The sequence below is a fragment of the Clavelina lepadiformis genome, chromosome 6, assembly GCF_947623445.1.
Source record: "Clavelina lepadiformis chromosome 6, kaClaLepa1.1, whole genome shotgun sequence".
Lineage (NCBI taxonomy): Eukaryota > Metazoa > Chordata > Ascidiacea > Aplousobranchia > Clavelinidae > Clavelina > Clavelina lepadiformis.
In genome coordinates this window covers 1254607-1275460 of record NC_135245.1, presented here as the reverse complement: position 1 = coordinate 1275460, position 20854 = coordinate 1254607, and the positions used below count along the sequence as shown (strand labels likewise).

Genomic DNA, 20854 nt, shown 5'->3' with positions numbered 1-20854 from the left:
CTTGGCAATATGTTGCCAAAGGGTATGTGAGCAAAATACAACAGCTGAATGTGCTGAAGATATAAAAATCAAATTAGAAAGATTATTTATACAAACAAGCAATATTGATACGAAAATGACACTGATTTTATCATTTTTATAATAAATAAATATAAGTAGAGTAAATTCGACTGTGTAACGTAGAGTTTAGTTCAAAGTTTCGAATATACTGTAGTCATCAATCATACATTTATACACATGCCACTTTTACAACAAACAATCGTCTATGGCTCTATGCCAGGGGTCGGCAACCTTTTTCACTTAAAGAGCCATTTTAACCGATATTCCACAAAATAAAAATCACTGGGAGCCGCAAAACTATTTTCACAATAAAACGAAAATGACACTCTGTAACAAAACTGTCATGTGTCGCATTTATAAAAGCAGTTAATTCAGTAAGATTTAATTAATGTGATTTTTGCTTTTGCATTTCATTGCAAAGCATCTGTACGTGAGGGCTGTAGGATGTCATCTTCATCTTCACACATGATTGTAAGCTGTCATCTGTGAGACGTGTGCGGTATCTGTTTTTAATGTTCTTCAGACACTTTTCTTTTCTTAGATTTACTCATAGTTGGTTGGCTGTTACAGCCTGCGCACTCTCTAATCTAACTGCTGCTAGCAGACTGCTAAAAACAACCTTTATGTTAATCGACTAATTATGACGTCACAACCAGAATGATTATGCTTTCATTTACTATAATGTGCTCAGTGAGATAAAGACGCGAGTGTTCTTCTGTTTGTGTCTACTGTAGCAATAAAATTAATAAGAGCCGCATCAGAAGGATGAAAGAGCCGCATGCGGCTCCGGAGCCGCAGGTTGCCGACCCCTGCTCTATGCTGATAACAAACGAGAAAATTTGTTTGAATCTTAGCATCAAATTGTGCTCTCATACAGATCTAGTGCATTTACACATGTTTTTTCTGCATTTTATGCGCCTTTTAAAATAAACTTCTGCGAAAAGTGGAAAGTGGCCATCTTGGCGACGATGAAACCCTCGTCTTCTTTTTGCAGCAACAGCTAGTGACAAATTTTAGTTTTCTGAAATATTAAAAACGTAGAACAACATCCTTTGGCGTAAGCAAGAGATAGGTTTCAGGATTAGAACTCTTGTTCTTCGTTGACACTTTAGGAAGTTTAGGTTACTATCCACAAAATACTATAACTACCGGTAGCTGATTTTAATTGTTCATGAGAATGTATTTTATTGTGATATAACTGTAACGATTAGCATCATAACTTTTGCTCTGCACAGTTAATGGTGAAAATAAACAATACAATTCCATTAAATGTAAATCTATTATGGGACCTCGCGAAACCTTTCCCTACAAATTAATCCCTACGCTGATGTCGATGTCATGGTCGTAGACGTTATTATGTAACTGACACAGTGATTAAAATTTATCAATGAGATTAGAATAACATCACCGTTTTTCGACGACATGACGGTGCCCAATCGCTACAATCGTAAAACAGTGACCGCGTAACACTTTCGACCTTTCACCTGTCCCATAATAAAACATTAACCAAGATTAAACATAGCAGGTGCTTACGGAAGTTATTACGGCCCAGATATCCCAGATAGTAGGCTATCTACTGAATAACTAGCGTGGCCTACTTAACTTAAAAGAAAAATACGAAATATTTCACAGGAATCATACAGTTCAAAAAGAATGCAACATGCTGTATTTCGTGCAGAGGGGAGCGATTTGTTAATGACTACTGTTATGAAGATGATTACAGTCAATTGAGAGTTCAAAGATGTAGGCAGCTGTAGTAATCTTTTCAAGGTGCGTTCGGGGGCATGATCCCAGTAAATTGTGGATCTAAAAGGTCTGCAATAGCGTATGAATGCATAAAACTTTGCTTTTTTCCGAAAAAAAACAACCGCATAAGAAGTGAATTGCAATATTGGCAACTTTTTGCACCATTTCTGCACAAAAATGACTAAAATGTGTGACATGTGCAATGCGGCATTTTATGACAATATCTATCATTTAAATGACACATATATTTGATACCTTCAAATATGTGACTATCATAAGAAATAACGGTGAAATGACTGACATGACGGTATATTATCCAAGTCTAGCTTATATCTTCTTGTTTTATCAATCACTAAGCTAAAACAAATAAAGAAATGATTGCAGCTGTAATCACTGCTCAGCCAAATCCAAGTCTATACGACGAAGCGATTACAATGAGGGCAAGTGGTAGGATTGTGCGTATATCTAATGAAAATGTTTGTCGATATAACTTCAAAAGCAACCATCATTGCATAGAAAAAGTTTAGTTGGTCTTTGTATTTTCTAGGACTTAAACCCAAATCCTTGTACACGTTCCACTCCCATGTTACCATGGACAGAAATGAAGCGTTTGAATGTGAAGCGCACTACGAGTCTGACGCAAAAGGTAAATTATAAGGTTTAACTTGGTTATTTTGCTTTTATAAATTAACCTAAAAGGAGATGCATGTGCGCTTACAGGCATAATCGACCTTGAGAAGCATACGTCACTTGGTGGATCCTACACTGGAACAGAACCGATGGGATTGTTTTGGGCAATGAAGCCTTCTACTAAAAATAAGGTATTTTTCGAGAATGGTTCTGTGCAGTATATTAAGAAGAACAGTTACACTGAAGTGCTTTAGTTACGAAACAAAAAGATTGGTTAAAAATAAAATATTTAAGAAACTTGCATTGTTGGTATAAACAATACAAAACTTTTGATCATAAACAAAAAAATACAATCTGGGCCTTCGGGCTTTTGCCGACGCCCTGTCACTAACTTGCACATATTTTTTGTAGCATCCATTTGCGATTCCGGAACGAAAACGAGCAGACCCGCCTCTAGATGTCACTGTCAGTCTATACGTTGGAGCTCGGACCAGTTCGTTTCTAAACGAATCTTCAAAGGAAATTTGTTCTCTGTTAGTTCGGAGACGTTTTATGGCACCTGGCGTTACACGAACCGTGGTGAGAGATAACGGTCTTCACGCTTTCCTCTTTTTACCTCCCGGTCCAGGTCCATTTCCAGGTATAGGCTGGTACGGAACACTTTTTGTTTGCGTGTAAAATATAAGCTACATGCAACCCAAAAAGAAATTTAACTTAAGTTTTATTTTAACTTTCAGGCATCATCACCATCGACGGTCTCATGCCTGGAACAAACGAGGACAAACCTGCGCTTTTAGCTTCGCGCGGTTATGCCGCTCTTGGCTTGCCGTTCTACGGCATAGAAGGTCTACCGCAAGATTACAAAGACACATGTTTTAAGCTGGAATATTTTGAAAGTGCGCTTCGTTACCTGCAGAATCACGAAAAGGTTGATGCAGAGAGAGGCATAGGATTGGTTACACTGTGCTTTGGTGTCCCAGTCGCTTTAGCCATGGCCACCTTCTTGAGCGGCATAAGTTGCATGATTGGTATTAATGGGCCTTTGTGGGTTTTGCATAACCCTATGTCATACAAAGGGATTAACTGGAGCCCTTATATGACTCTGAACGCCCAACACTCAGAAGGCAACGGGGTTCAACTCCATAGAACTTTGTACAATTTTCCTCACACGCACAACGAAGCAAAAGTATGGACCGTAGAGTTCTACAAGAAACGCGATATCGCGTTTATGTTCGTGGCTGGATTAGACGACGACGGACAGGCGTCGGAATATTACGTTAACGTCGTTGAAAGACTTTTGAAAGAATCGAATCCTTCTAATTTCGAAATCGACAGATATCCTGGGGCAGGTCACTTATTTAAACAACCTTATATGCCGCATATATCTGTCATGTACAATAGAAGCTATGGAGAGCTTGGCTTGGGTGGAGTGACCGGATCGCATTGCAGAGCGCAAGAGGATTCGTGGAAGAAACAACTTGATTTCTTACACAAACACTTAAAATTGCGTCGTATCAAACCAACTGCTAAGCTGTGAAAATCTTTTTGAAGTGTAGGCTGCTCAAGAAAGTTATAATTGACTTAAATTGAATCATGTTATTTAAAATTATATTGGTGGAAAAAAAACTTTTCGAAATTTAAAATTTGATCAGTATATAATGCACTGCATATTCGTGGTATGACTAAAGGTGTCAAAACTTTAACACGCCAAATCATATACCCGAGGTCTTATGGAAGTAAATCGCGGAAGCAGCTTGTAAACAAAGGTAATGTGATGTCATAATTAAAATCATACAAATGCGGGACATGAAGTGTAGCCACGAAATGCTTTAAAACGCACCAAAATCTGTCACGAAATATCGAAATGCTGCTGTAATCTACTCAAGGCATGATGGGCCACAAGCAAGGTCTGGAAATAGAGACTGTGCTAGAAGGCAATCTGTAGCAAGTTTAGAGAGAAAGCGAAAATGGAAAGCTTAAAAGAGTCGAGTTGATGATGAATGAAGTTGGTTGTTGGTTGAAGTTGAAGAAGTTGGTTGTTGGCTTGTTACAGATTTGTGAATTAGTTTATATATTTCATGAACTTAGTTTTGATACGATTCCTCTAATTGTTTTGTGTCCAAACCTTCTTCTAATTAAGCCACAATGGAAACGCTTTTTCTAGCGTACAGCGTACTTTTCAGACAGCTTAGTAATAAGTTGATGTTGTCTGAACCATGTTAACCAAATTTTAAAGTAAAATAAGAAACAGGATATAGTTTGGCATTCTTAAGGTTAACTTTATATTTTTCTCAACTCAAGCTTTCGCAAGCATAAGCTTGCTTCTTCAGGTGTACTGTGAAATTCACATTTCATCGCATTGAAATTTCACAGTACACCTGAAGAAGCAAGCTTATGTTTGGGAAAGCTTGCGTCGAAAAATATAAAATTAACCTTATAAGAATGCCAAACTATATCCTGTTTCTTAATAATCCGGTAGCAGCTGTAGTGAAAATTTGATGACGTCTCGAATATAACAGTGATTGTATTTTACCTTTATTTGCAAGTTTTGATCGTTCTATTGTCGACGTAATAAAAGCTTTTCTTGTAATGGAACAAAACATTTGCCATATAAATCGATCCTTATTCGAAAAGTAGGCTAACTATACTTTTATAGGCTATGGTTGAGTGTTCAGCATGAGCCTATAAAAGTAAATCAAAGCGCCGGCAACCTTTGATTTATGATGATGATCATAAATCGAAGCCAGGTGTCCACTGGGAGCGAGATGACTAGGATTGATTTTGGAGGAAGTTTATTTGACCAGTGATGAGCTGCCAGAGTTTGTCCATTTGAAAATGAGTCATTACTTTAAGTAAACAGTAGGCCTATAGGTTACGTGGTTACTGAAGTTATCGAGAAATTATTCAGGCATCCTTTTCAGATATCGTCTTTACTGAATAACACGGAGTCATTAAATGAATAGGCTATCATTATCAACACTAAGATAGTTTTGCAGGAAAAACATTTCGTTTTGAATATTTCTTAAGCAAAATAAATCAGAAAGCAAGAAATGGAAGGTGCAACACTAACTGCTCAGCCAAATCCAAGCCTATACGACGAACCGATTACAATAAGAGCAAGTGGTAGGCATTGCTTGTAGTTTTTGTAAAAATTGTAACTCTAAACAAACCTCTCAGATGGTCATTGCTTTGAAAAAGGTTTGGTTGGTCTTTTTATTTTCTAGGACTTAAACCCAAATCCTTGTACACGTTCCACTCCCATGTTACCATGGACAGAAATGAAGCGTTTGAATGTGAAGCGCACTACGAGTCTGACGCAAAAGGTAAATAATAAGGTTTTACTTGTCAAATCGCTTGTCTAAACTAGCTTATAAAAGGAGAGTTTTGATTACAGGCGTAATCGACCTCGAGAAACACGCATCACTTGGTGGATCCTACACCGGAATAGAACCGATGGGATTGTTTTGGGCAATGAAGCCTTCTTCTAAAAATAAGGTAGTCTTCAAAAATGGGTTTTGTTTATCAAGAAAAAAGCAAGGCTGTACACTAGTAAAGAGAGTGTAGGTAAACGATATAAAACTTTTAGATCAGTAGGTATAGGTATAGTAGGTATAGTACAGGGTTCTTTCGATACCACCAACCACCATCTTGCAACTGTTCTGTAGCATCCATTTGCGATTCCGGAACGAAAGCGAGCAGGCCGACCTCTAGATGTCGCTGTAGGTCTACACGTTGGAGCTCGGACCAGTTTGATTCAAAACGAATCTTCAAAAGAAATTTGTTCTCTGTTAGTTCGGAGACGTTTTATGGCACCTGGCGTTACACGAACCGTTGTGAGAGATAACGGTCTTCACGCTTTCCTCTTTCTACCTCTCGGTCCAGGTCCATTTCCAGGTATAGACTGGTACGGAACACTTTTTGTTTGCGTGTAAAATATAAGCTGCATGCAACCGAAAAAGAAATTTAATTTAAATTTTATTTTAACTTCCAGGCATCATCACCATCAACGGTCTCGTGCCTGGAACAAACGAGGACAAACCTGCGCTTTTAGCTTCGCGCGGTTATGCCGCCCTTGGCTTGCCGTTCTACGGCATAGAAGGTCTACCACAAGATTACAAAGACACATGTTTTAAGCTGGAATATTTTGAAAGTGCGCTTCGTTACCTGCAGAATCACGAAAAGGTTGATGCACAAAGAGGCATAGGGCTGGTTACCTTGTGCTTTGCTGTTCCTATCGCTTTAGCCATGGTCACTTTTCTGAGCGGCATAAGTTGCGTGATTGGTATAAATGGGCCCTTGTCAAATTTGCATAACCCCATGTCACACAAAGGTACAAGCTGGGCATATTACGATACTTCGGACAAAGTCAGGCACTCAGCCAGCAACGGGGCTCAAATGCATAGAACTTTGTACAATTTTCCGTCAACCTACGACGAAGCCAAAGCGTCCACTTTAGAGTTCTACAAGAAACGCGATGTCGCGTTTATGTTCGTTGCTGCGCTAGACGACGATGCGCAGGCGTCGGAATATTACGTCAATGTCTTGGAAAGACTTTTAAAAGAATCAAATCATCCGGACTTTCAGGTAGAGAGATATCCAGGGGCAGGTCACTTAATCAAGCAGCCTTATATACCTCACATATCGGTGATGTACAATCGAAGCTTCAGGGCACTTTCTGCCTTGGGCGGATTATCCAAACCGCATTGCAGAGCGCAAGAGGATTCGTGGAAGAAACAACTAGATTTCTTACACAAACACTTAAAATCGCTCTGTGTAAGGTCGTTTGCCAAATCATAAAGCTGTTGCTTGAATGTACATAGAATACAACTTGCTTTGCTGGAATCGTTTATATTAAAGTATTTGGTGGGAAAACGTTTATTTCTTACAAAACAATTTTTGGAAAGTATGTCTCCCTTGCAATGGTTACAAACCACTTCCTTCTGGATAAATTGTATTTACATGTCCTATGTTTTGCAGACATAATGTAAATGGTTGACGTTGAAATAAAGCAAATGCGAGCTCTGTTGGATCTGAAAAAACCTGCCAAGCCGCCTTCTAGATTGTCTTTACTTTTCAAATTTTGTGTTTGACCCTGAGTTGGCAGAGGTGTCAGAGCGGTACCACTCGAATGAGATAAACACATAGAGATGGTGTTGGTCGCTCATCGTGGGTCTTTGTTCACCCTCGGTGGGGAATCTGAATATAAACTTTGATTATTTTCACAACACGAGAAACGTCGGAAAGATATTTCGTTTTTGAATCAGTCCGAATGGAATCGCATCGCAACTTCAGACTTTAAGTCACAGTTTGTACCTTTGACCTGTTGCAGAAAAGTAAGAGTTCGACAAGTCAGCAGATGAATAATAATTAACCTAAAGTAAACAGTACCTGCTAGCCTCTGAAGTCATTATGATCACTGACTGATCACCTGACTGATTGTCACGGTATCTTGGCTTGTTATTGGAGAACATTTACGCTTCCAACAGTCTACACTGGCAGGCAAAAGCATTGAGAAATAGGAAATACAAAGGTTTTTTTTTAAGTAGAAAGGTTTATATCGCAGCAACTTCTGTTTGCATCTTCCTTTTCTATTTTGCACAAACCCATTTAAATTTAGGTATAAACCTTAAGATAAAGACAGTAAACTATGGAGAAAGTGATAATTAATGCTCAGCCAAATCCAAGTCTATACGACGAACCTATCGCAATAAAAGCAAATGGTAGGTATAACTGCATATAGTTTATGAACAAACTGTAAACAGCCTTGTAGATTGGCTTTGGCGGCATCATCGTAAATTGTTATATTTTCAGGCCTGAAACAAGAGTCAATGTACACCTTTCACTCGCATGTTGTAATAGAAAGAGATGAAGCGTTTGAATGCCTGGCACAATACAAATCAGACTCGAAAGGTGATAATTACGATAACTAGGACTGTGTAATGATTTGCCTTAAACTGCTATGTACTGTTCCGGTTTTGTTAAAAGGAGATGCATGTGTGATTACAGGCATAATCGACCTTGGGAATCACGCATCACTTGGTGGATCCTACACTGGAATAGAACCGATGGGACTGTTTTGGGCAATGAAGCCTGCTACTAAAAATAAGGTAATTCTCGAAAATGATTTATGGATCAAATAATAGTGTACAGCTGCTACAATGAGCAATAACATAGGCTTACATTTTCTTCATCAATCAGTGAAACCAAACCAGCTTACAGTAAATTAAGTTGTTACTGACACTTAGGGAAAGCGTAAAAAGTCCTTGCAATTTTCTTGCAGTATCCGTTTGCTGTTCCTGAACGAAAGTTAGCCAATCAAGCGCTAGATGTCACTATCAGTGCGCATGAAGGAGCTCTAACCAGCTCACTTCAGACTAAGGCCTATAAAGCAATTTGTTCAGTTAAAATTCAGAGACGATTTATGGCCCCTGGCGTTACACGAACCGTGGTGAGAGATAACGGTCTTCACGCTTTTCTCTTTCTACCTCCCGGTCCAGGCCCATTTCCAGGTAGGCTAACATGAAATGTTTTTAGGCTGTAGGCTACGTTTACAGTTTAGTCTTGAAAAGTTGTTGTGAGTGTTAAAATCCAATCAACGGTCAATGCCACTTTCTCTCTGTGTATGACGTAATAAAGAAATGTTTTTCGAAATATACTTTAACTTCCAGGTATCATCACCATCGATGGTCTCATGCCTGGAACAAACGAGGACAAACCTGCGCTTTTAGCTTCGCGCGGTTATGCCGCTCTTGGCTTACCGTTCTACGGCATAGAAGGTCTACCGCAAGACTATGAAAATACATGTTTTAAGCTGGAATACTTTGAAAGTGCGCTTCGTTACCTGCAGAATCACGAAAAGGTTGATGCAGAGAGAGGCATAGGATTGGTTACACTATGCCTAGGTCTTCATTTTGGTCTGGCCATGGCCACCTTCTTGAGCGGCATAAGTTGTATGATTGGTATTAATGGGCCTTTGTCAGTTCTGCATAATCCTATGTCGTACAAAGGGATTAAATGGAGCCCTCACAAAACTTTAAAAACTGTCAAACGCTCATCCAGCACAAACGCCGTCTTGCACAGAACTTGGTACAATTTTCCTGCAACCTACGACGAAGCCAAAGCGTCCACTTTAGAGTTCTACAAGAAACGCGATGTCGCGTTTATGTTCGTGGCCGCGCTAGACGACGATGCACAGGCGTCGGAATATTACGTCAATGTCTTGGAAAGACTTTTAAAAGAATCAAATCATCCGGTCTTCCGAATTGACAGATACTCGGGGGCCGGCCACGTATTTAAGCAACCATATATGCCCCATTCACCGTTCATGTACAACCGAATATTTGGCGAAACACTCGGGTTCGGCGGAGTGACCGGACCGCATAGCAAGGCGCAAGAAGATTCGTGGAAGAAACAACTCGGATTTTTGCACAAACACTTAAAATTGCGCCGTGTAAATCCAGCAGCTAAACTATAGTTTTTTCATTAGAAATACACAATTACACATCTATAGCAAAAGAAGGAGGGTCATGCAGCAGGAAATTGCGTTTATTATAAAACTTTATGAATTTTGACATATCAGGGACATTTAGACATATCAGGATGGTGATGGTACCATTATTATTATTATTATTATTATTATGACGAGTTAAAAAAGTGGATTCGAATTATAGCTTTGGTTCGAAATATTGTTGCATTGGTGCCACAAACATAAAGTTTGAATTGCAGTTTTTAGCGACGGTTTTATTTCCATAATAAAAAGCATTTTATTATTTTCGAGACAATCATTATCTAAAATGTTTGTATATTTGTCAGTAGACCGTTAAACGTTGCAGCCAAACAGTAGTTAGTGATCAACTGCATGATAACAGAATTTTTCTCAATTAAAACTTTGCATAAACATTTCTCCTATTTTACACATGTATCACGATAAGCCTGAAATATATTGAAAATCATCGTGAAGGTTAATGAAACAAAATTCTTCTTGGTTATAAGAACTTTTTCAGAAATTTTATAATAACGCGTAATTCAAAAAGATCATTTGGACAAACATTTGCATAGATTTTACCAGCTCAGAACATAAGAACGCGAGTATTGTAATTTTTGCCGATGTTGGGATCAATAGCACGCACAAGCAACAGTGCGTATAACGACCTGAATACTTTAACTTCGCTGGTGCGTCACAACAAAGACCAGTTACAGCAATTTCATCGACGAGAACTTTCGAGAAAAGTTGAGTTCTACCTTTTGACGAAACGATTAGGCGATTTGTGTGGAAGGAGCAATTGTTTAACTTAAATAATTTGCAAGTCGTATATAAAGTTATTTTAGTAGACTTCAAAGGGTTTGTAAATCAGCAGAATGTAGCCTTTCTCCAGAACAGAAAATAGAAGCAAAATTCTTCAACGAAAACTCAATGAAGATCGGAAAAACGATAAAACCTTTTGCAACTTCATCATACGATGTGAAGATCAAGAATTTCACGTCCAAAAATCTATGTTAGGAGTTTTCTCGGATTTTTTCAAAACCATGTTTGCTTCAGAAATGAAAGAGAAATATGAAAACGAGGTCAAATTACCTGAAGTTTCTGCTGAAACAATGAGAATTGTCATCGAGTTCCTTTATGATGATGACGTCACAGTTAACAGGGAGAATGTTTACAACTTGCTGTCTGCTGCTGACGTTTTACAGATTTCTATTTTGAAAGAAGCTTGCCGGGATTACTTGGAAAGTAACTTCAGCAATGATACAGTTTTAAAAGATTGGGTAATATTGCGTAGATATCATATGCACAGCGAGAAAATTGAAACAAACGTCGTCAAACAGCGATGTTCTCTCGTAAAACAGAGATCTTCACTTTCTGAGTTAAATGAAGAAGATTTTCAAGATTTTTTGCTTTTGACAAAAACTCACTTTTTCCCTTCTCTGACATTCAAATGCATCATGAATTGGATAGAACATGATTCCAGTGCAAGAACAAATTACCTAGATAGGTTGACGGAACACGTGGACTTTAAGTCACTTTCAAAGAAATTTTTAACTGAAACAGTTTCAAAAAATGAAATAATTCGAAAATCTGCCGTCACAATGTCCAGGGTTTTGGATGCAGTTTGTCAATTTATTGTTGATGGAGAACCTTTGTGTTTGCCGTCTGATGTCAAGATGGTCGCGCTTTTTAAAAATGAGGATGAATATCAGGTGAAAATGTTCAACGCGTTTAATGAGAACTGGACAGATCTAGGAATTAAAAATTCCAGTCACGAAGAATCCAGTTTATTGATTGAAAAAAACACACTTTACATGTTAGGTGGGGAATCTTATTCAGTTTCATCTAAAGCAAGATACTTGGATCTCAATGACGTTTCATCAGGTTGGGAGGATATGACGTCAATGCACACGGCAAGGCGAAGATTTGGCAGCGCAATATACAAAGACTACCTCTATGTAGCTGGTGGTGAATTACATCCCAGATATTGGATAGACAGCGTTGAATATTACGATTTCACTTGTGGTGAATGGTTTAGCTCAACTGCATTGAACAGTAGAAGATCAGGCCACGCGCTGTTGGCATATCGTGGTAAATTGTTTGCACTTGGTGGTGGATCCGATATTTGTTCTGCTGAATGCGTGGAGTGGTACGAAGGCAGAAATTGGAATCATGCCCCTCCTATGAAGAAACCGCGACGTGATTTCTCTGCAGTTGCACTCAATGACCAGATATACGCCATTGGCGGTGATCAAGATGATTTGACCTCAGTTGAACGTTTCGATCTTCGAGCAAATACCTGGTATGACGTTGCATCTATGACCAAACGAAATTTAGGTCCCGTGTATGCCTGTGTAGCCAATGGGAAGATATACGCGATGGACGACAAGGATCAATCAGTGGAAGTTTATGATCCTGTTGTAGACGAATGGAAGGAAGTTCCACCGACACCTGAGGATCAGTTAAGCGATTGTTGTTTTATTGATTTAGTGAGGATTCCTCCAGTGATTTTTTTCTCCAGTGAGGATGAGGATTAATTTGGTTCATTTGATTGGTTCTATTTAATATGTTTAATGACGTGTAGTTAACAGGAACATTTACAAAATGGAACACAATGAACAACCAGTGAAGGCTTATGATCCAGTTGCAGCAGAGTGTAATGAAATGATACCGATGTGGAAAGGCGTCGCAACAAACGATAGAATACATTGATACAACGATACATTGATAGCTGTACAGTAGTTTTGGTGATGATAATGACGACAATAATTACCGAGTTATACGTTTCGTACATTTGTTGCAGCCTGCGATGTGCTTCAGTCGTACCGCACCCAGTGCTGTAGACATGCCCAATTGCTTGTAAAATATGGCGAGTAAAATGCCGTCAAAATCACTGTACATCAAAGAATGAATTTCAAACCATGGGTTTTCTTTCTGGTGATGTTATTTGTTACGTCGAATGGAATTGCCACTCATTAAAACTTAACGCGTATACTGTACATTTTATGTAAACAATATGCGATTTTTTTCGGAAAACTGTTTCTGTAACTTAGTCGTAAACACTGTCGGGCGTAGGCCATGGTGTTGTAAACGGTTATCATCTTGTTTGTGTATTTGTATATAATTATAAGGCAATTAGCTAAGAAATAAATGTCTGCCCACCGAAAACATTTAGGCCTATCCTGATAATGAGGTTTGATTAACAATTTTCGTAGGCCTAATTAAACGATTGATAAAGTGATTAATGACTGACGATGACGCAATGGTACGATTGTTGCAGGTAGCCAATGAAATAATATCAAAGCCCTTTGAGGCCAGGTTTTCAACCTTTTCAATTCATCTTCGAATAAATAAAAGTGAACAGAGAGTCACTTATGGCATACACAGCGTTAATTAGGACTGGGTAGGGTATGACGTTTTTGTGGGGACACGTCGCATTTGTATAAGTAACAAATGACGAAGTAAAATCAATGAAGAATTTAGCCTACTACCTGTACACTTGCACAACTTTTACGCGGCTTCTGTCAGAGGCATGTAGCGTCACTCGCGATTTTTGGTCTCGCCCCTTGATGGGAATTTCTAGGTACGAGTTTTTATTCTACGTTTTGGACTTTGAAAAACGGCTGCTTCTTTTTTGATGAAGATACTGAGAAGCGAGAATACAGTTGCTTTTATCCTAGACATGCTCGAGCGCACGTGATTAAAAGTTAGAAGAGGTTGGCTAATTGACTATAGCTGTGAGAGCGGGAAGTTCCCTGATTGGACAATTTAGTGTGACGTCTATACGGTACATCGTTATACTGGTTGCTTATTGATTATACTGCAAAGAAGTGATAAAGTAATTTTATATGCATTAAGCTACTCCTAGTAAGGCCAATTCAGTTTAAGTTGCGCAAGAACTTGACTAATAAGTAACAACAGTTTTCCGGAATGTAAAACACACTGCGCATGCGTGGTAGAGCATCACCAGTAGTAGGTGTGCTAAATTCTTCTTTGATTTTACTTCGTCATTTGTTGGTTATACAAATGCGACGTGTCTCCACAAAAAAAACGTCGTACCCTCCCCAGTCCTATTTAACGCTGTGCATACCACAAGTGCCTCTCTGTTCAATTTTATTTATTCGAAGATGAATTGAAAAAGTGGAGCGCTTGGCCTCAAAGGGTTTTGATAATACAGTCGAATCCGCTTAATTCGGACACCGGATAACCCGGACAACAGCTTTATTCGGCCAAAATGCTCGGGAACGGAACAAAAGTAAAAATTGAACGTAAAAACTCCCGTTAATTCGGACACAGGTTCGCAATTCCATTGTTAGGTTATGAACTTATGACACAATAAACAGTACTTCTCTCGTTTTAACACAAGATGCGATTGCATTATGAGTGATTATGGTGAAACAATGACGATCGATGCAGTAACAATAGACAATGAACTCATATAAGGCCATGTCAGCTTCATAGTCGCTTTTACTTCGGTACAATTGCGTCCATCTTGTAGAACAGAATGGTACAGAAAAGTTTAGCACAAAAAGTGAAATTGCTTACTAAAGTAAACGAAGACGTTTTATGCGATCAGTGCCAATTACTGCAGTATAGCGCAGCTGCAGTTCATTTATTACGCAACAGTACAGTATTTTAAATGCGTTGTCTGCCTTTATGCATGACCATGAAACGAACAATTGATTTTCCGCTTAATTCGGCCAAAATTGAGCGGAACCAAAGTGTCCGAATTAAGCGGAGTCGACTGTATTTCATTGGCTACCTGCAACAATCGCACTATGACAAATGTTAAAAGCGAGGATGGTTGAAGATGATAGATTGATTGTTTTTCTTCTGACTCGATGAGATGATTGTCATTTCTCAGCGGCTTGATAATGCTGTTCGTTTCTTAATTTCTGTCTATACCAGGGGTGGCCAAACTGCGGCTCTTTGAGCCTTTAATTGCGGCTCTTTAATGAATTTATCATTGTTGAATTAGACATGCAATTTTCCCGGTCTAGACGAGTTGTTTGATCAGATTGTGAAACATTGCGTTCTATCACATGTAGTAACAATGGACTCATTGTTAGCAATAATCAAATTACACTCCGACAAGTACAGTTCATTATTGTACACTGTAGTTAAGTAAACTGTCAGATTGAAGCTGTACGTCAGGCTGACCTAGTTTTAGGTCTTGGTTACGGTTATAATAATAATTGCAGGAGTTGGTGAAGCCCAGTTGGAGACACATAGTATCACCACGCAGCACTAATGTTAATCAATAGCTACACTTCTTTGTGAGTGAATAAATTCGTGTTTTTTATTGTGGCTCTTTTGAAACTGGAATATGTTACATGCGGCTCGAGCATGAAGCAGGTCTGGCCACCCCTGGTCTATACAAATTACTAAATTATATTTTTCATTTTGTTTATTATCAGACACGAAGGCTTTCACCTTCGGGCAAAGCGTACTGGTTGTTACATTGCGCTCTTAACAAACGAGAAGGGTTAAAGTAAAAGGAAAGATTGCAAACATAACAACAGTATTTATATGTGGCACACCAGTTCAAGCGAAGTAATTTATCTGACGTCATCGAGGAGCATTCAAATCCGGTAAACAACTGAATCACAAGCTTCCAAAATTTAATTCCAGCATTTCGAAAACAACTCAACACGTGACGTAATCGTCACAGTACCATTGCGTCATCGTCAGTCATTAATCACTTTATGAATCGTTTAATTACGTAAATTGTTAATCAAAGCTCATTATCAGGAAAAATGTTTTCAGTAGGCAGATATTTATTTCTTAGCTAATTGCCTTATAATTATATACAGATACACAAACAAGATGATAACCGTTTACAACACCATGGCCTTCGCCTTACAGTGTTTACGACCAAGTTACAGAAACGGTTTTCCAAAAGTAATCGCCTATTGTTTACATACAATGTACAGTATACGAGTTAAGTTTCGATTAGTGGCAATTCCATTCGGCGTAACAAATAACATCACCAGAAAGAAAATCCATGGTTTGAAATTCATTCTTTGACGTACAAAGATTTTGATGGCATTTTACTCGCCATATTTTACAAGCAACTGGGCATGTCTACACTCTACAGCACTCGGTGCGATACGACTGAAGCACATTGCAGGCTGCAACAAATGTCCGAAACGTATAACTCGGTAATTATTGTGTTGTATTGTACCAATATTATTGTATGGTACCAATCAGAAAAATGCTCACTCAAGTCTCAACGATAATAAAGATTCATCATCATTTGTCTGATCGTCAGGTGTCGGTGGAACTTCCTTCCATTCGTCTACAACAGGATCATAAACTTCCACTGATTGATCCTTGTCGTCCATTGCGTATATCTTCCCATTGGCTACACAGGCATACACGTGACCTAAATTTCGTTTGGTCATAGATGCAACGTCATACCAAGCATTTGCTCGAAGATCGAAACGTTCAACTGAGGTCAAATCATCTTGATCACCTCCAATGGTGTATATCTGGTCATTGAGCACAACTGCAGAGAAATCATGTCGTGGTTTCTTCATAGGAGGGGCATGGTTCCAATTTCTGCCTTCGTACCACTCCACGCATTCAGCAGAACAAATATCGGATCCACCACCAAGTGCAAACAATTTACCACGATATGCCAACAGCGCGTGGCCTGATCTTCTACTGTTCAATGCAGTTGACCTAAACCACCTATCACGAGTGAAATCGTAATATTCAACGCTGTCTATCCAGTAATTGCGATTTAATTCACCACCAGCTACATAGAGAAAGTCTTTGTATATTGCGCTGCCAAATCTTCGCCTTGCCGTGTGCATTGACGTCATATCCTCCCAACCTGATGAAACGTCATTGAGATCTAAGTATCTTGCTTTAGATGAAACTGAACAATTAGATTCCTGTTCCCCACCTAACATGTAAAGTGTGTTTTTTTCAATCAATAAACTGGATTTTTCGTGACTAGAATATTTAATTCCCAGTTCTGTCCAGTTCTTATTAAACGCGTTGAACATTTTCACCTGATATTCATCGTCATTTTTAAAAAGCGCGGCCATCTTGACATCAGACGGCAAACACAAAGGTTCTTCATTAACAATAAATTGACAAACTGCATCCAAAACCCTGGACATTGTGACGGCAGATTTTCGAATTATTTCATTTTTTGAAACTGTTTCAGTTAAAAATTTCTTTGAAAGTGACTTAAAGTCCACGTGTTCCGTCAACATATCTAGGTAATTTGTTCTTGCACTGGAATCATGTTCTATCCAATTCATGATGCATTTGAATGTCACAGAAGGGATAAAGTGAGTTTTTGTCAAAAGCAAAAAATCTTGAAAATTTTCTTCGTTTAACACAGAAAGTGAAGATTTTTGTTTTACGAGAGAATATCGCCATTTGACAACGTTCGTTTCAATTTTCTCACTGTGCGTATGATATCTTCGCAACATTACCCAATCCTTTAAAACTGTTTCACAGCTGAAATTACTTTCCAAGTAATCCCGGCAAGCTTCTTTTATAACAGAAATCTGTAAAAAGTCAGCAGCAGACAGCAAGTTATAAACATTCTCTCTGTTAACTTTGACGTCATCATCATAAAGGAACTCGATGACAATTCTCATTGTTTCAGCAGAAACAACAGATATTTTGGTCTCGTTTTCATACTTCTCTTTCATATCTGAAGCAAACATTGTTTTGAAAAAATCCGAGAAAAGTCCTACGACGCATTTATGGACATGAAATTCGCTGTCTTCACATCGTATTATGAAGTCACAAAACTCTTTATTAGTCTTGTGATCCTGTTGAAGTCTTTTGTGAAGTCTTTTGCTTCGAGTTGTATCATTATAGATCTTGTCCGACCAAAACGACATTTGACTTTTATAACTTTTTATAAAGTCAATCGACTAGATATATTCCTCAGTCTGAAAGTGAAAATGTACAACAACATAACATAGGAGATATCTCACTTTCATTTTAATTACAGTTTAATTCATGTTTACTTTCTGTGCTTGCAAGGGTTGATATTGTTCATAAAACTGTGGTTATATTCACATGACAGCGCTAACAGTCTAAGACATACGTGTCAAACTCCCGGGCCGCTTTACAATAAAACTCGGCCCACGTAGTTATTTTATACATTGAACCATTTTCGGCCCGCGAGATCATTATACAGTATAACTTACTTTTTTTCAAGCAAGAAACAAGATTATAACTAGGGCGATTATTTTTTGACCTAAAAATTGAAGAATTTGACAAATTTAGACATTAAAACACTTTTTTGACAAATTTTGACGTATGAAGAACTACAGTAGTTAAATTACGCATTATTGTACAAAACGTTAAAATTTATTGTAGTGAAGAAGGGCAAAAATCTGAACACAGACCTAGCCTATTCTAAAAAGGGAAATGAGTTATATAATTACAAATCACTGCCAAAAAAACTGCAACTAAGACACAACAAAAACTCTTCAATACGTTTTTCTGAACTAAAGATACATGAAGTATCTAAAGCAAAACCGAAGCAAGAGCTGATTCACAATAAGTAGGCAATGGGCCATTTACAACAGTATAAAGTAGGCTACAAGGTGTACAATGTAAAAGGACAAGTTCACCTACTGTACAGTGTAACCTCTACGACACCACAACAATACGGTACATGGGACAAGGACTTTTGGAAAAACGGCTGCTTCTTTTTTGATGAGCGATACTGAGAAGCGAGAATACAGTTGCTTTTATCCTAGACATGCTCGAGCGCACGTGGTTAAAAGTTAGAAGAGGTCGGCTAATTGACTCTTAGCTGTGAGAGCGGGAAGTTCCCTGATTGGAGAATTTAGTGTGACGTCGTTATACTGACACGGTACATCGTTATACTGGTTGCTTCTTGAGTAAAACTGCAAAGAAGTGATAAAGTAATTTTATATGTATTAAGCTACTCCTAGTAAGGCCAACTCACTCTAAGAACTTGATTAATAAGTAACAACAGTTTTCCGGAATGTAAAACACACTGCGCATGCGTGGTAAAGCATCACCAGTGGTAGGTGTGATAGCCTAGGCCAGGGATTCTTAAACTTTTTAGCACACGCCCCCCTTGACGGTACCTAAGAATTTCGCGCCCCACCTCATTGCAAAATAAAAAAGCATTAAACAAAACAACAATTTATTTTCAATTAACTTTCATTAATGAGAAGGATGCAATTGTTTTTGGGAAACCAAACGTTTAATTCGAGGCTTTGTAGAAGATAATGATAATAAACTACTTAGTCTCAAAACGTCGTTGCTTAGCTTTTCTAAGCATATCACGCATTGCAGAACAACTTTTCCGTTCACTGTGGTATCTATAAAGCCATACTTCAGATAATTTTGGTCATACTTTCTCTTTTTTCCACTCATTTTGTGTCAATACAATTAGTTTAATTACTAAAATACCTGGTTATTAAATCAATACTAAATTTAAGTTTTACTTCATTTTACGGTTTTAATATTGGCTGACGTTGGTTTTAACCTGTTTAAACCGGGCGCGCGACATTACTATTTTCATTATTTGTGGCCGACACTGCACACAAATTTTCAATCGTTAATGACTCGAAAATTATACGTCGTAAACTGATCGGATATTTACAGGTTAGTAGCAAAAACTTCCGGTTTCCTGTATACATCATAATTGTAAAACTAAAGAAAATGCATTTAGTGTACGTTAAGTATTTTTACAAGTGATACATTTGTAAAAGTTTTTCTTGTTACACCGCCCCCCGTTGTGAGAAAAAACAGGTCACCGCTAAAAGAGAACACAAGAGCAGTTGGTCGAGCTAGGAGTGCGGAATGAGTAAAGGTAACAATACGCTTGAATGCGGAGAGACACCAAATATTATGACGTAACAATTGACGTATTCAGAATCCAAATTTCAAAAATACAATTGCCATCGTGACACACTTTAAAATTTTAGTAAAAATGAACCTATGACTCCTATAATGAAAGTCAAGAAAGCATGTTTAGAGTTTAGACATAGCTCATATAATAGACAGTTTGTCATCTCTCGCGTGTCAACCTCTTGGATGGATATTCATATCACTGTGATTATGGTTGAATACTGTGAAGGACGACTTGTTGCGATTTTGTCCTACTCGAAACTGCAAAAAATGGTTAATTTATATCGCTACACAGTGCATAGTCCGTGATGTACAACATGCATTAATCCTTCAGTAGTTGGCCGGACTGGGGGATAGCCTGGATGGCAGTTTTTGCCGAGTTACATTCCGATGTGCACCGCGACTCGTGGCCAGCATGCACGTGCGGTGTTTGCGGTAGGCAAGGTGCGTCCCTTATCACTAGAAAACGGAGGAAAAAGAATTGTCTCCTTTATTTTCTTTCTTTGAGAAATCACCCTTTTTCTGATGTACAATACCGTGATCTGTTATACCTAGACTTTAGCACTTCGACATGAAAGGCCTGAATGGAAAGGATTATGAGGTAATATAAAAGAATTATGACGTAGTAATTGTACAGGTAATGGCGAAACATAAACAATACAATACACTACTCGATCTTGGTAATTAATAGAGTGAAAATGTAAAAGGGACCCAATACCGTTTCTACCAAAAAACGTCAGGTTTGCTGCTGCCATACCCTGCAGTCTGGGTAATGGGATGTGTTGACAATCAGCTGTTAATCCATTTCTAAGTTATTATGCCATCTTCAGTGGAGGAAACGTGGCTCATAATACTGACTTATACATGCTTGTAGTACTTCATTAACTTGTAGTTCTACATTAACTAAGTTCCTTCCATTGCAGTTTATTACCATTCGTTAAATGTCGCAAAAAGGCCGGTATTTCTGTTGTGAAGACAAACGCGTTTATCTTTTCACAGAAGTTTTGCAGGGAAAGTAACTTGTGCGTTTCAGCTGTGCATAAATCGTTCTCAGACTTATGAAGCTCTTTT

General features: G+C 38.3%; 5 protein-coding genes across 8 annotated transcripts; 4 read left to right on the top strand and 1 right to left on the bottom strand.

Moving 5' to 3' along the window:
- Window positions 1-1662: 1662 nt before the first annotated feature.
- LOC143463179 (acyl-coenzyme A amino acid N-acyltransferase 2-like) lies at window positions 1663-4317 on the top strand. 2 transcript variants are annotated; one of them, XM_076961582.1, is made up of 5 exons: window positions 1663-1830; window positions 2354-2452; window positions 2527-2627; window positions 2848-3076; window positions 3174-4313. In XM_076961582.1, the coding sequence occupies exons 2-5, from the start codon at window positions 2398-2400 to the stop codon at window positions 3971-3973; spliced, it is 1185 nt and encodes a 394-aa protein (XP_076817697.1). In that variant the 5' UTR covers window positions 1663-1830; window positions 2354-2397; the 3' UTR covers window positions 3974-4313. The 2 variants fall into 2 exon arrangements, with proteins under 2 accessions (XP_076817697.1, XP_076817696.1); XM_076961581.1 differs by lacking the exon at window positions 1663-1830 and adding an exon at window positions 2109-2253 and having other exon boundaries at window positions 3174-4317.
- Window positions 4318-5356: 1039 nt separating this feature from the next.
- Window positions 5357-7458, top strand: LOC143463177 (acyl-coenzyme A thioesterase 1-like). The gene is made up of 5 exons (XM_076961579.1): window positions 5357-5559; window positions 5661-5759; window positions 5831-5931; window positions 6102-6330; window positions 6428-7458. The coding sequence occupies exons 1-5, from the start codon at window positions 5487-5489 to the stop codon at window positions 7231-7233; spliced, it is 1308 nt and encodes a 435-aa protein (XP_076817694.1). The 5' UTR covers window positions 5357-5486; the 3' UTR covers window positions 7234-7458.
- Window positions 7459-7508: 50 nt separating this feature from the next.
- On the top strand, window positions 7509-10268 carry LOC143463178 (acyl-coenzyme A amino acid N-acyltransferase 2-like). The gene is made up of 5 exons (XM_076961580.1): window positions 7509-8156; window positions 8248-8346; window positions 8443-8543; window positions 8717-8945; window positions 9105-10268. The coding sequence occupies exons 1-5, from the start codon at window positions 8084-8086 to the stop codon at window positions 9908-9910; spliced, it is 1308 nt and encodes a 435-aa protein (XP_076817695.1). The 5' UTR covers window positions 7509-8083; the 3' UTR covers window positions 9911-10268.
- Window positions 10269-10667: 399 nt separating this feature from the next.
- Window positions 10668-13077, top strand: LOC143462795 (ectoderm-neural cortex protein 1-like). The gene has a single exon (XM_076961083.1). It carries the CDS (start codon window positions 10930-10932, stop codon window positions 12454-12456), a length of 1527 nt encoding a protein of 508 aa, XP_076817198.1. The 5' UTR covers window positions 10668-10929; the 3' UTR covers window positions 12457-13077.
- A 2601-nt stretch (window positions 13078-15678) lies between these two features.
- On the bottom strand, window positions 15679-18668 carry LOC143462791 (kelch-like protein 26). Of its 3 annotated transcripts, none has more exons than XM_076961075.1 (3): window positions 18529-18668; window positions 18100-18149; window positions 15679-17838 (listed from the first exon to the last, which is right to left on the bottom strand). In XM_076961075.1, exon 3 carries the CDS (start codon window positions 17785-17787, stop codon window positions 16138-16140), a length of 1650 nt encoding a protein of 549 aa, XP_076817190.1. In that variant the 5' UTR covers window positions 17788-17838; window positions 18100-18149; window positions 18529-18668; the 3' UTR covers window positions 15679-16137. The 3 variants fall into 3 exon arrangements, with proteins under 3 accessions (XP_076817190.1, XP_076817191.1, XP_076817189.1); XM_076961076.1 differs by having other exon boundaries at window positions 18533-18616; XM_076961074.1 differs by having other exon boundaries at window positions 18100-18668.
- Between the last annotated feature and the right edge of the window lie 2186 nt (window positions 18669-20854).